The sequence below is a fragment of the Bos grunniens genome, chromosome 7 (genome assembly GCF_055505025.1).
Source record: "Bos grunniens cultivar Pamir isolate PY7600 chromosome 7, Bosgru_T2T1.0, whole genome shotgun sequence".
Taxonomy (NCBI): Eukaryota; Metazoa; Chordata; class Mammalia; order Artiodactyla; family Bovidae; genus Bos; species Bos grunniens.
The window spans coordinates 30,990,064-31,005,926 of NC_141171.1; the positions used below are offsets into that span (position 1 = coordinate 30,990,064).

General features: G+C 43.9%; 1 protein-coding gene across 5 annotated transcripts in view; it reads right to left on the reverse strand.

Moving 5' to 3' along the window:
• Positions 1-15,555, reverse strand: part of SNX24 (sorting nexin 24) — a 182,435-nt gene extending 166,880 nt beyond the window's left edge. For all 5 annotated transcript variants that reach the window (XM_086410672.1, XM_086410673.1, XM_086410679.1 and 2 more), the window contains exon 1: positions 15,479-15,555. In XM_086410672.1, the coding sequence (XP_086266798.1) occupies positions 15,479-15,538 (60 nt within the window). In that variant the 5' untranslated portion in view covers positions 15,539-15,555. The remainder of the gene's footprint in view (positions 1-15,478) is intronic.
• Between the last annotated feature and the right edge of the window lie 308 nt (positions 15,556-15,863).

Here is a 15,863-nt window from a genome sequence, read left to right on the forward strand (position 1 = left end):
TGAATGGCTGACAAAATTAATCCACATCTTTACTGTGAAAACCATCCCCCTTCTAGGCACATACAACATCAGTAAAAAAAAAAAAAAAAAATTCATGGAACTGAAAAAAATGTGTTTGCTTGATAAAATACTTCCTGTACTACATAAGACTTCGTTCATTACTTTGCCAAATGTTTTCCATGCTCTCAGATTATTTCTGCAAAACCGTCAATAGAAAACCTGCAGACAATAAATTCAGAGTCTACGGTGAAAAAAACAGATCTAACTTCCCTAGAAATTATAAGATAAAATGTAGCAATAATTTACTCCAATAATTTTTATGGGAGTGATCAAGACTATTGATTTTTAAAATAAGGTGTCCACCAGAGTCCTAAGTTAATTTCAATCCTCTACCTAATAACTGGTAGTTGAGAAGGAATTTTAGGATAATATTTAAAAGTTAATTAAAAACAGGGTAAGCATTCATGTCAGTCAAGCATGGCCTCTGCTCTAAATGCATTCAAATGCATGTCACCTTGACCTGTAACACAGCACTGTAAAAAATTTTGGTCAATATAAATCAAATGTACACTAATTTATTCAGCAGGTTTCCTGGTATCTGAATCAACATTAGAAATCTAACCAGTATTTGTTATTCTGCTATTGACAAAAGGAAGCATATTTAAATGATAACAAGTACTCATGGGTGTCATTTGGAAGTTAAATTGTTCCCCAAGGACAGTCTCTGTAAACATCTACATTTAAAGGTCATTTACCACCAAATTATGGACAACTGTTGCATTTATTAGCACAAGCTCAATAGTTTGGAAGCTGCAGCCATCAATTTTTACTGACAATGAGATCTAATTGTTCACTAACAATAAACAAGGAAAACAGACCGTCTCTATAAACTTTTATTCCCTGCACTATGATCACTTTTCAAGAATGGAGGTACAAACTTTCCATAGTATGTATTTGAAGAGCAAACTTTCCAACTGCAGGAAGGACTAAATCATAGTTTAAAATAAATGTCAGATAATCAAATATAAGAGCTCATCCTCTCATGTTACTTTCATCTGAACAAGAACAAAAGGGAGAACAACATCACCATGTTTATATACGGAAAAAGTGTCTGATTTTACTTTTAGAAGGAAATGTGATGGTTAATTTCAGCATGAGGTGCCCAGGTATTCAGTTAAATATTACTCTAGGTGTTTCTATGAAAGTGTTTTGGGATGAGATTAATATTTAAACTGGTAGATTGAATAAAGCAAGTTGCCCTCCATAATGTGACGGGCCTCTTTGGATTTTGGACACAGTATATCCCGGTCCCTTTACCAATGGTCTAAAAAGCTGCTAGTTTTGAGTGGACGCCACAACAAGGGGAGGCTCTGCAATCGGTCCTGCTGCTGTTCAACCTGCTTTGCCACTTCCATGATGATCCAGCATATCCAGTGGTGCCAGAAGGGCAGGAGCACATGGGGACGATGTTTGGAGCCTTTGGCAGGACCTTGTAGGATGTGAGTCTGAGTGAACTCCGGGGGATGGTGATGGAAAGGGAGGCCTGGCATGCTGCGATTCATGGGGTCGCAAAGAGTCGGACATGACTGAGCGACTGAACTGAACTGAACTGTAGGCTCATCACAGCACAGGCCTGTAGGATTCTAGAGCAAAGCCCTGCCACCCTCTGTGGATACCAACTCTTCCTTTGAGAAACAGCTCTTTACCTGCTACTGAGCCTGAGCAGAGCTTGCACACTTATTCATGGACTAAGTTACCAAGCACCCTGAGCTGTTCCTCATGAACTGGGTGTTACCTGAGACTCACCAGGCTATAACGCTGGGCACACACAGCAACTCTCCATCATCAAATGAAAGTGGTACAGATGTGATGGGGCCCAAGAAGGCTGTGACTGTCTAATCAAGTTACTTGAAGAAGTGGCCCAAATGGCCCAAGGTTCCCACTCCAGCAATACTACATTCTGTCTCCTAACCTAACCTATGGCCTCTTGGGGGAATTCCTCATGATCAAGTGATAGAAGAAGACTCGAGCCTGGTCTACAGATGGCTGAAGCTCCAATACATTGGCCCCATGATTCAAAGAGTGATTCATTGGAAAAGACCCTGATGCTGGGAAAGATTGAAGGCAGGAGGAAAAGGGGGTGACGGAGGAGGAGATGGTAGGATGGCATCACAGACTCAATGGACATGAGTCTGAGCAAACTTTGGGAAAGAAAGAGAAACCTGGCATGCTGCAGCCCATAGGGTTGCAAAGAGCCAGACACGACTTAGTGACTAAAGGATGACGATGATGACAGATGGTCCTGCACCAAACGCAGGCATTACCTGAAAGTGGACACCTGCAACAATATAGCCCCTTTCAGGGACATCCAGGGACAACGCCGGTGAAGGGAAATCTATCCTAAGAATTAGAATAATTTTAATTATTCATTAAGTAGAACTATGAGCAAAGTACTTGGTGGTTCACTTAGCTAGGAAGGAGAAATAACCAGATGTTATCTTCCATGCTACCACGTACCGATTCATAGGCTGTGAGCAATGATCTGGCTGGATGACCAGATCTGGAAAGAACACGACTGGAAAATGATGACAAGGACATGCAAAGAAGGACATGTGGCCAGACCTCTCCAACAGGGCAAAGCAATGACAGGTTAGCACTTATCAGTGGCTGTAGCCAGACTGGCCTTGGTGAATGGAAGGTGATGCATAACCTCCATCCCTGCCACCATGGCTACTTGTTCATAAGCTCCTTAGGGATGAGAGAGAGGGGTGGCTGGGGAAAGAAGCTGACTTGCACCCACAGAACAGGTCCTCCTATCCACGTGACTACTAAAATCCTCCTCTGCTGAGGTTACCCTTCAGTGAGCATTTACATGGGACACAAATATCTTCATGTTTTTTGCCCCTTCAGAGAGGTCTGTCCAACAGACATTAAAGAACCTGTCTCCCCTCACCCCTATTTCCATCAGTACTGGTTTTTATCAACCTTTTTCACTTTGCCTATTGAAATTACAAAAAAAAAAAAACAAACTCATTTTCAACTCTGCCCTTCTTTAATTACCAGTGAGACTATCTTATCATATGTTTTTGGTTATTTGTGCCTCTGATATTTCTCTCCTCTTAAAAGCAAACAAAGACTCTCATTACTTGTAGTGCTTCCAGGACAACATTTTATCTGGGCATCTACAGTGACGCTAAACCACTCAACCCACCCTTCAAACTCCAGTCCCGCCCCCACCACCTACCCTCCTTACAACCACTCACACTTTTCATCCTTCCCCAGGCCCTTTCTTGGACCTGAAATGATCTTCCTCCCCTTCTCAAACTGGCAAACCTTCCATCATCCTTCCAGGACAAGCTTGAAGTCAGCTACCCTGCACCTCCAATGCTAGTGCATTGCCTGAGACAGGAGAGGCATATAAGAACCACAAGAACGAATGTCTGCTCTACCGGGCTTGTGTAACACCATGGGGGTATGGGGGTCGGCTTGTGTAATCTGAAATAAGTTCCACTAGCAAGGTAGAGCGGAGAAGGCAATGGCACCCCACTCCAGTACTCTTGCCTGGAAAATCCCATGGACGGAGGAGCCTGGTGGGCTGCAGTCCATGGGGTCACGAAGAGTCGGACACAACTGAGCGACTTCACTTTCACTTTTCACTTTCATGCATTGGAGAAGGAAATGGCAACCCACTCCAGTGTTCTTGCCTGAAGAATCCCAGGGACGGGGGAGCCTGGTGGGCTGCCGTCTATGGGGTCACACGACTCAAGTGACTTAGAAGGAGGAGCAAGGTAGAGAGAACAGGAAAGGTATAGAAGAAAGAGAAGCTCACAGTTTCTAAAACAACTTCTAAATTCCTAAATTTATCTAAATTCGAAGAACTAAGAAAAAGCAGATGGGGAGACTCAACCCACATATTGGTTCTACCTTAGAATAAAAATTATAAGGTGAAAACCTGGGGTAATCTGTGTTTTAAATAAAAATCAACAAGAGGACAACCATGTATTTCAAATACCCACACTACTCCCTTAAGTGAGGGGTTGGGGGGGGAGTGGGGGGGAGGCGGCAACAAGAAGGGGACGCAAGACTGTTTCAAATACGCCCCATCTAGTCATCAGAATTCAGCCAGCAAACTACACGGAGATACTGTGCGCCTATCAGATTGGCAAAAATCCCAAAGCCTGACAACATTCTCAGTTGGCAAGCCTGTGAGGAAACCAGCACTCTCATAAACTGCTATGGGAGTGCAGAGTCGCACAATCCCAGGAAGGGAATTTGACAATACCTGGCAAAATTACATACCCATTTGCCTTTTGATCTCATAACCCACTGCTAGGAATCTAAACAGACACTGACAAACACACAAAAAGAATATGGACAAGGGTAGTGATACAGCCAACAACAGAAAGCAAAGAGCTATAGAAAAGAACACAGTATCTTTGCATATGTCTGTGGGGTCATCTCCAGGATATACTATTACATTTAAAAAAAAAAAAACAAAAAACCAGGAGGAAGACGATGTCTTAGTGTCCTACTGTTTAAGAAAAAGAGTAGGGGAACAAGTATATTTGTATTTGTGCATATTTATTCAAAATATAAGGATAAACAATAACTTTTTTCTTAATGGACATCGATGGCACCCTCTTAGGGGGAAGAGGACACAAACAGAAGTTAGATTTCTGCAGATACACCCAATGCAGCAGATACTTTACACAAGTTCAAAACAAAATTAATTTTTAAACATCCCTGGTGGCTCAGACAGTAAAGGATCTGTCTGCAATGCACAGGAGCTGGGTTTGATCCTTGGGTGGGGAAGATCCTCTGGAGAGGGAATGGCTACCCATTCCTGTATTCTTGCCTGGAGAATTCCATAGACAGAAGAGCCTTGTGAGCTACATTCTTGGGTTGCGAAGAGTTAGACATGACTGAGCGACTAACACTTTAACACTTAACAAGAGTATAAAATAAAATGAGAATGGGTAGCTAGTTGGTGTTATCAGAGGCTGACCACAGGGCTTTAACATCCTCGAATCTGAGTATGCAGACAGGATCCCGGAACCAACGGGTCACAGATAACAAGGGACAACTGTACTGAGATTTTTGGTGTGAGAAAAAGAAGACACAGTTGAAGACACAAGAGACTAATAAGATAAATTCCTACCTAGACCACAGAAAAAGGTATAGAAATCTCCATAAACCCAGTCAGCCCTTGGAAGCCCTGGGGGATGAGTTCCAGGAGCCCCAGCCAACCTCACACTCTGTGTATGCTCAAGTCCTTCACATACAAGGGCGCAGTACAGGGAACACAATCAGCTCTCCACATTGGCCCATTTGGCATCCGGATTCAAAGGGTGCAAAGCCCACAGAGACCCAGAAAGCTGACTCTATGTATCTCGTGTCCAGATCATGGTCCCTGAATCATTTCCCACTAAAGGGAACCAGGGACCATTAGAGAAAAAGCTAATTACAAATCTGGGGCTGGAAAGGTAAAAGATTTACTGGGAACATCTTTCCTAGAAAGCAAGGAAGTTAACAAAGACACACAACAATTGAAAATTAGAACAGACACATATGAAACAAAATAGCAGGAAATCGCATTAAAAATCTGAATGAGTACTTGCAAAACCATCGTAAGAATACAAGGTATGTGCCTGATGACTCACTTGTTTTGGAGAAATGCAGTGGGGAATGGAAGAGAATGGAGAAGATGGGAAATGTGTATCCCCACGCCCTCCAGAAGACATTCTAACATTTATGTAAAGATATTAGTCGCTAGGATCTTGAAGGAAAAAAAAAAATGTAGTAAATAAGGCTAGAAAACTAAATCTGAATTGAACATAGTCAAAAGCTGTAATAAGAATATGAATTGGTCAAATGTAACTGTTCCTTCTGTAGTACTTCAAAGTATCTACAAGAAGTTTGTCTTATACAGCAAATATTTATTCTGGACTTTGGTTTACATTATTAATTCACATTAAAAAACTTAAAAAAAAAAGTAAACATCAAGGCAGTTCATACTTGAAATAATATGAATAAATCATGAACATAGCTAGAGACAGCATTCCTTGCACTTTGTAAAGATTCTCTCCCCATCCTTAAACCATCCTAAAAAGTAGGTACAGACAGACCTCATTTTATTGCACTTTGCTTTATTGGGCTTTGCATAAATTGCATTTTTAAAAAATCGAAGGTTTGTGGCAACCCTACATGAAACAGGTCTATTAGCATCATTTTTCCAACAGCATTTGTTCACTTCATGTCTGTGCCACATTTTGGTAATTTGTGCAATATTTCAAACATTTTCACTACTATTATTTTTATTACAGTGATCTGTGATCCCTGATCTTTGATGCTACTCCTGCAATTGTTTGGGGGCACCACAAACTGTGCCCAGATAAGACAGCACACTTAATGGATAAATGCGAAGTTTGACTGCTCCACAAACTGACCATTCACCATCTCTCTCCCTGGCCTTGGGCCTCCCTAGTCCCTGAGACACAGCAATACACACAATAGACATAACCCGGAATCAGGCTCATTAAAAATCCTACAATAGCCTCTCAGTGAACAAGTGGAAGGAAGAGTCACACACCTGTCACTTTAAACCAAAAGCTAGAAATGATGAAAGCTTTGTGAGGAAAGTATGCTGAAAGCCAAGATAAGCTAAAAACTAGACCTCTTACATCAAACAGCGAACCAAACTTGTGAATGCAAAGGACAAGTTCTTGAAGGAGATTAAAAGTGCTACTCCAGTGAACATACAAATGATTAAAAACGGTAAACAATTTTACTGCTGACACAGAGAAAGGTGTAATGGTCTGGATAGACTATCACACCAGCCACAACATCCTCTTAAGCCAAAGCCTAATTCAAGCAAGGCCCCAACTCTCTTCAGTTCTGTGAAGGCAGAGGGAGGTAAGGAAATTGCAGAAGAGAAGTTTGAAGCTAGCAGCGTTTGGTTCATGAGGCTGAAGGAAAGAAGTTGTCTCCATAACATCAGAGTGCAAGGTGAAACAGTAAGTGCTGATGTAGAACCTGCGGCAAGTTATCCAGAACATCCAGTTAAGATAATGAATGAAGGTGCTGGCAGTACACAGCAGACTTTGAGTGCAGGTGAAAGAGCCTTTTATTGGAAAAGGATGTCATCTAGGGCTTTCCATAGGTAGAGAGGAGAAGCCAAGGCCTGGCTGCAAAGCTCAAAGGAGAGGGTGAACCTCTTGTTAGGGGCTAATGCAAATGGTGATTGAAGACAAGTCAGTGCTCCTTCACTATTATGAAAATCCTAGAGTCCTCAAGATTTATGCTTAATCTACTCCGCCTGTGCTCCCTAAATGGAACAGCAGAGCCGAGGTGACAGTACGTCTGTTGACAACATGGCTTATCAAATATTTTAAGCCCACTGTTGAGGCCTACTGCCCAGAAAAAAAAAGATTCCTTTCAAAATATGACTGCTCATTGACAATGCACCTGGTCACCCGAAAGCTCTGATGGAGACAAAGAGATTCATACTGTTTTCCTGCCTGCTAATATAACATCTATCTACAGCCTGTGCCATGGATTAAGGAGCAGTTTCAACCTTCAAGTCTTATTTCTTAAGAAACGTATTTTGTAAGACTATAGCAGCCATAGACAGTGATTCCTCTGATAGATCTGGCTAGGCAAAGTAAACGGAAAACCTCTGGAAAGGATTCACCATTCTACATGCCATTAAGGACATTCATGATTAATAGTAAGAAGTCAAAACATCAACATAAGCAGATGTCTGGAAGAAGGCGATTCCAACCCTTCATGGATGACTTGGAGACGTCCACGCCTCCAGTGGAGGAGGTCACTGTGGATATACTGGAAACAGCTAGAAAACGAGAAGTAGAGCCTGAAGAAGTAACTGAACTGCTGTAACTTCATGATAAGATATAAACGGGATGAGGAGTTGCTTCTTATGAGCAACAGAAGTGGTTTCTTGAGATGGAATCTACTCTCAGTGAAGATGCTGTGAAGATTGTTGAAATGATAGCAACGGATTTTGAAAATGACATAAACTGAGTTGATAAAGCAGCAATAGGGTGAGAGAGGACTGACTCCAATTTTGAAATAAGTTCTGTGGGTAAAATGCTATCAAACAGCATTGCCTGCTGGAGAGAAATCATTCATGAAAGGAAGAGTTCATCAATGCAGCAAACTTCACTGCTGTCTTATTTTAAGAAATAGCCAAAGCACGCCAACCTTCAACAACCATCACTCCAATCAGTCAGCAGACACCAACATCATGGCAAGACCCACAACCAGCATAAAGATTATCATTCACTGAAGGCTCTGACGAAAGTGAGCATTTTTAGCGGTAAGGTATTTTTTTAGTTAAGGTGTATAAATTGTTTTTTTTAGGCATAATGCTGCTGCTACTGCTGCTAAGTCACTTCAGTCTTGTCCGACTCTGTGCAACCCCACAGACGTCAGCCCACCAGGCTCCTCTGTCCCTGGGATTCTCCAGGCAAGAGAACTGGAGTGGTTGCCATTCCCTTCTCCTGGAGATCTTTCCGACCCAGGGATGGAACCTACGGCTCCTGCCTTGGCAGACGGATTCTTCATCACTGACCCACCAAAGAAACCCATAGTATTTTCTTTTACAAATGAGGAAAATAAGGCACAGGGAGATTAAGAAGCCTGCTCAAAGCCTGGCTTTGGGCTAAATGCTGGGAGAACAAGATTTGAGGCACAAGCGTGAGTCTCTCCATGACCTGTGCTTGTCATTGCGATGCTGTGTCAGCTTCTGTCATAAACGGGTAGAAGATTATCAACAGGGCTTTGCCAAATGGCAAAAATTTCCAAGGAAGCATCTGGAATAATCAAAATTTGATTTAATCCATACAGGTTCGTATCTAATAACACGCCTGCCTCATTTTTAGAGACAGGGTGCTACAACTTGGGACTACAAACACAGCATCATTTCAAAGCATTGTGGTATCCTGGATGAGATCCTGGGACAGAAAAAGGACGTGAGTGGAAAAATTGGTGAAATCCAAAAACGTCTGGAGCTTAGTTAGCTAGCAAGGTACTGATGCTAGTTTCCTCGGTTTGACATTACCATGGCAACGGACGATGTTAAAAAGGAAGCTAGGTGAGCGGTATATGGAACTGTTGGTACTAATTTTGCAACTTTTCTGCAAATCTAAAATTATTTCAAAATCAAAATCTTATTTGAAAAGAATCGATCAATTTCTAAGCACCATCCCTTGCAAAATTCAATCGTCTTGTAAAATTTTGAATTTCCAAGTGAATGTAGCATTCTGTTAATGGTCAAGAATATTTTCAAACTGCATGTCTTGTCTTTCAGAGTAAGGAACATACACATGGTTGACTTAATCACTCAACACGCGTTTAATGTTTGCTTATGCTAGGAATTTACCATGTGTGAGGCACTGTGCCAGCTACGCCCTTGTTACATGGAGGCCTTCAGCATCAAAGATGCTTATAAAGAAAGGGTGACTGGAAGATACTGTTGTGGGCACTGTGGCTTCAACATCCTTCTGAGCTTCTCCCACTGCGCTGTCTACAGGGTTAGGTGGCCGGAATGAACTGACCTCATTCCTAGCTCCAGAGATGCCCCCTAACTATTTTCACTCCATCTGGTTAACTTATCCTTGCCATGGTGACTGTAATAAGCATAGTGAAGACAGCCAATCAGCACACAGAATCCCCCTGGCAACGGCATCGGTTGAGGAACCAACTAGGGATAATGAGATGCAAAGGAAGAAAAGTGCCCTTGCTCTGAAGAAGCATCCTCTCTTCCTCCGGATGTTGTAGAATACAGTGTTTGTTTTTTTTTTTTAATCTGAAACATGTTACCATTTTGTCACTAGGTAGAAGCTTCTCTGAGGATGAAGGGAAACAGAGAAAGGAAGTGGCTGGGCCCCCTTACTCAATCCCTCCATCTCATTCTCACAAATATAAAATGGCAGTAATAATACTTGCCAACGATCACTGTAAATTCTCAGGCAATATCTGCACTGGGGTTATATTAAAAACAACAAAAACAACTAAGAGTTGGGATGATATTAAGGTTTTGCTAACCTTGCAGTAACATTTACCTTTTGGTTATGTTTCTTTAAAGTCTAGCTGACAGATATTCACAGTAAAATATTTACAGGTGAGATTTTATTTTGGATTTGCTTTAAAATACTGCAGAATTGTTTTAAATGGAAGAATGAAAGGTGGTGAATGAAATAAGTATTGTAAAATATTGAAGGTGAGTAATGAGCAAATGGTGGTTCATTATATTGTTCAATTTGTGTATTTTAACCCAGAAAATATTAAACTATCCCTACATAGATCTCAATATTATGACCATGTATATATGGAGGTGCCTTATGCACTAAGAAACATGATAGAAAGTAAAGCAGTGAAAGAGTTGAGATATCAAGAAAAAGACATATTTGTATAAGTACAACACACTCAATCACACACATATAATTAAAACGGACTTGAAAATCTGCTTAATTCAATGCCTTGATTTTTACAGCTATGGAAAATGAAATCTAATACATTCAGACTTTTATGTCGTTCCCTGAACAGTCTTTCTAGTTTTCTTTTGTTCTTCTGTCTCTCTCTTTAGTCGCTAAGTTGTGTCCGACTCTTGCAACCCCATGAACTATAGCCCGCCAGGCTCCTCTGTCCATGGGATTCTCCAGGCAAGAATACTGGAGTGGGTTGCAATTTCCTTCTCTAGGGGATCTTCCCAACCCAGGAATTGAACCCAGGTCTCCTACAATGCAGGCAGATTCTTTACCAACTGAGCTATGAGGGAAGCCCATGTTGTTTTTACCAACCATGTATCTGAAAATGGAAAATATCAATATTAGCCTACAGGATGGGCACCCAGGACCTGCTTACTCTCATGTCCAGTGGACTGTGCTCCATCCTCTCCAGGAAAGGCCAGAGAGTCACATCCAGCACTGTGCTCCTTGTAAAGCATCTACTCTTCTTTCTTTTCCTGTCTCACACCCCTTTCTCTTCCTACCTCATACCCCTCACACCCCTGGGTTTCCTTGTTGCTTTGGCTGCTGTGTTGAGAAGGGCTTTACCTTCAGTCCTGCCTCCTTCCTCACTTTTACATGCGTTTCCTGGGAAGAGCATCAACTTATATGGTTTTTTCCATCTTTGATGCTAAAAGACCCCCCTGGAGCCATATTTCTAGCCTTGATCTCTCTATGTATCCTGAATTCCAGAACAAAATAGCTTGATCTGCCACAAAAAGGCCCAACAGGCCCCCAGATGAAACTGACTGCGTGCCAATCTTTTCTGGTCACTGGCACCCCTGTTCGCGGGAGTCACCCTGCTACCTCAAATCTAGTCACCAGACCCTGGGGATTCCTGTAAGGCCTGCCCCCTTCCCTGCCCAGTTGCCTTAGCTCAGCCCTCATCCTCTTCTTTTTGGTCATTTTGCAAGCATCTCCTCCATGATTAATGCTCCAGGGTCATCCTTCTAAATGCAAAGCTAGTCATGTTACTTCCTTCCTTAAAACTCCAGCGACATCCCACGGTCTGACGCTGAAGTCCAGACCCCTTTATGGTTCTCAAAGCTAGCGAGCTGGTCTCTCCTCCACACCTCTCTCCATCAGGAATCACTCGGCACCAGCCCAGTCCAACTCGAGAAGCTGTTTCACACCTCAGGATCACTGAAGCCCAGTGACTCCTCTCCAGTGACTGACTTTGTTCTATCAGAAGACTCAATCATTCACTATTTATAGTGAATTTTCACTATGGATAAACCCTGGACAATATGCATGAGCCTGGGACAACATGGATAAGCATAGGAGACTGACACTCTCCTAGCCTCAAGAAGCTTACAGCCTAGAACAGGAACAGATATTAAATAAACACACAGTGGAGGGTGGGCCTGGGATGGGAAGAGTTGACCTGCACTTTGTTACAATATCCTTTTCTGCTTCTTTGTAAACTACAATGATGTAGAAGTGTCCTTTTTGTTGTTGCTTTTGTCTGTTTGTTTTGGTGAATCTGGGAGTTTAAAATGCCTTTCCCCCCCCTCACTGGGTGAAGAAATTTTGCCCCCAACTTCCTCTTTTTAGAATTCACAATCCCAGCAAAAACCTCATCAGATTTCAAAAGTCAGCATTCCTGAGCACCCTTCCCCCACCCCCAGCACACCACCCTAAGGCAGAGCAGAACTGCCCAGTTCCTTCCCTTCCTCAAGACTCTAGCTGACATTAGCACCCTAACTCTTCCCCACCTGGCCCCTGCAGGATGGGCTGAGAGTCCCCAAGGAAGGAACAAGATCCTTCCACCATTCAGTTCCCCACCTAATGAACACAGGGCAGGCCCACAGTAAATATTTAAATAATCAAAGGGCACACATTCACTCTTTAAAGGTAAATTACTTTGTACACAGAGCATAACTTTGCATATGTTTTTTGAATAACAGAGCTTGAGCAATACTGATAAAAACTTAGAGGGCCAGAAGTACCCCTTCTATTTATGGTTCTACAGAAATCCCAGTAGCTTGCATAAAAAGGCATGTATAGGGGATGTCTTATTTCAACATATTTGACATAGTTGCTAAAAAATTAGAAGCAAATGTCAACGGCCATCAGCAGAGATCTGTGTAAACAAATTATGGTACATTCCTTCCGTGAAATATCCCTTTGCTATCACTAAGAAAGATACAATCCTGTCCATATTAGCACCGAAAGATATCTATAAGTTATACGATGACAGCTATAATGAAATCTTGCTATTTATTCTAAAAAAGAAAAAAACATGTTTTCATAGCATAGGGGGGAAAGTCTCTAAGGAACTATCCCTATGCCTTATCTCTGAGGGCATGGGACAAGAAGCAAGGACAGAAAATCATCCTCTACCTAAAATGTCCTATCACTGAACTTATTAGATTGCAAATTAATATTTCTTAAGTTTAAAGCACAGTCACTAAAGTAAAAATGTACCTTTTACAGTAAAATATACGTTATTTGGAGACTTCCCAGGTGGTGCTAGTGGTAAAGAGCCTGCCTGCCAATGTAGGACACTTAAGAGAGTCTGGTTCAATCCCTGGGTTGGGAAGACATGCAAACCCACTTCAGTATTCTTGTCTGGAGAATCCCATGGATAGAGGAGCCTGGAGGGTTACAGTCCATGGGGTCTGTATTGGACATGACTGAAGCGACCTAACACGCACGCACATCCATGATTTTACCAAGGAATTGGACACAACTGAAGTGACCTAGCATGCATGCACATACATGACTTTACCTAGGAAACTGAGATTAGAACTGAGATTAAACTTTTAAATTCTGGGTTTTTGTAAGAAGCTGCTAACTTCCTAGCATCCAGAACAGAGAGGCACAGCAGGCACTTCAGTTAATACCTGCTGAATGAATAAACTGCTAAACAATTACAAAACTATTATGCCAAGGATACAAAGTATCTGCTTCACAAACTCACAAAGGAAAAAAAATCACTTGCAGAAGTAACAAACTGCTACCAACCTAAATACATTAGGATTGTTTTTTTGAAAGTGAAGTGGCTCAATCCCATCCGACTCTTTGCGACCCCATGGACTGTAGCCAGCAGATTCCTCCATCCGTGGGATTTTCCAGGCAAGAATACTGGAGTGGTTTGCCATTGCCTTCTCCAGGAGATCTTCTCCACCCAGGGACTGAACCCGAGTCTCCAGCATTGCAAGCAGATGCTTTACCGTCTGAGCCACCAGGGAAGTCATTGTTTTTTTTTTAAATACACTTTTAAAAAGCACACAAGCTCTCCTCGCAGAAGCAATCTTCTAACTACCAAGTTTACCAAGACAAAGGTGCCTTCCAAATCAGTTTAATCCACTACCTGGAGTCTGGCACATGGCTGGCCGTAACACCAGTAAAAAACACAGATCCTCTAATGGAAGAAAATCAATCATTCTGATTCACTTAAGTGCTGATTTGAGAAGGTAATTAACTTTTAGCTTGGACTACTGAGACCAAGGGCCGTGACAAGCAGCCTTTTTATCTCCAAATCCTTAAAGAACGCCCTAAAGATGGAAGGCCTCCCATGACTATTGATGCTGAGGGGGGCTGGCGGGACAGGGGAGACACCTGAAAGAATGAAAGATGACCAGGGGTTTAGGCGGAAGGAAAAAGCCTAAATAGGTTCACATTCAAATTCATCCCCCCTCCCTTTAAAAATAAGACATGGTATAATTTCAATCAAATTCATAATTCGTTTATATAGATAAGGGCCCCGGAGCTCAGCTCTCCCTTGGTTGAAGTCTCCCCGTCCCCACACCAGAGGAAGGGACTTTGAGAACGTTTTGGGGGTACATGGACCCAGCAGTCTACTAATTCTAGAAACCCACATACTTCTTGAATTTTCTTTTTGCAATCACTACTCTTAATTCTAAAAACTCCTTTGAGAAGGTGAATTAATCCTCCTTATGAAAAAACAAGGGTCCAAATAAGCTATGACCAAAACCCAACAATCTTTAAAGACTGAGATTAAAATACTGCTCTGCCAAATTAATGCACTGGAGTTTAGCGAGTGAATTAGAAGTGAATAAAATAAAAATCCTTCATAGTGCCCTACGCAAGTCCTTCCAAAGCCTACCAACTCTCTAAACGGAAATAAAATTTACCAAGGTCAACTCCAGGATGAGGCATTTCCCCCTCTAGCAATGACTGTCTAGATGAAGATGTCTAAGTTCACTGGGAAGTCAACTGTCCCCATACTAAACTTATCACCCAGAGGCTCCAGGCACGGTCCCTGCCCTCCCCGCCACTCCTCCCCGCCCCTCCTCCACTAGTGAAAGCGGGGACCCTGTTTCTCATTCCTGAGACCGCAGTCCCCCTAGGTATAGAACAGGTGCTCAGTGAATACCTGACTTTGCCATTTCAAGGCACTGCAGAACTAGAAACTGCAAACAAACAAAACTTTGGAATTCATCTAAAAGCAACACATGTGTTCACTTGGGCGAATAAATTCTACAGATGATTATTTTTCTTAATGAGCATGTTTTTCATCTGAATGAATCCCTACCGAACTTGGAAACCAACAGCATCAGCCCGTCGCAAAAGCCACTTGTCTGGACGGAGCGGGCAGCTGAGCCAAAACCAGTGTAGCCCATCCCGGGCTCCAGGGGGCGGGCGGCGGGGAGAACGGCAAGCGCCGCGTCCGAGGACTCGACTCCCGGCGCTGCAGCCCGGAGGCCGGGAGCGGGGCTGGGAGGGGGAAGGGACCAAACCGGGGCGCCCCGGGAGCCCGCCGCCGCCGCCGCGCCTGGGAGGGGGCGCCCGTTTCCTTGACAACCGCGCCCGGGCGCAGCCGTCCCAAAGGGCCGGGGGAGGGGAGGAGAGGAGGGAGGGGAGCGAAGGAACCCCCCCCCCCACCACCACACACACACAACCCCGCGCAGGGGCGGCGGCGGCCGGGGGCACCTCCCGGGCTCGGCAGCCCCAGGTCCGGCTCGCGGGGCCCTGTCCGGACCTACCGTGTACCCCCGCTCCAGGTCACTCTCCTCGTAGCGAAAGGACGGGATGTAGACCTCCATGGTCGCGCCGGCCGGCCGGCGGAGGGCGAGGAGGGGCGGGCTCACGGCCCTGGCCACCGCCCCGCCCCCGGCCCGACCGCCCCGCCTCCCTTCCCCGAGCCGGCGGGATCAGGAGACCGCGCGGCTCGGTCCCGGCTCCGCCGCCGCCCGCCGCCCCCGGGGCGGCCTGGGGCTCTCTCCGGGCGCCTGGGTTCCAGGCCCGAAGGGCGACGGAGATCAGCTGGGCCCGGAGGAGGCGGGGCCTGGAAACCTGTGAGTCTGCAGAAAAGGGGTGTGCGCGCCACCGCGCCGGGGACAGGGCCGCACCCAGGCGCTCCCTGCCCTG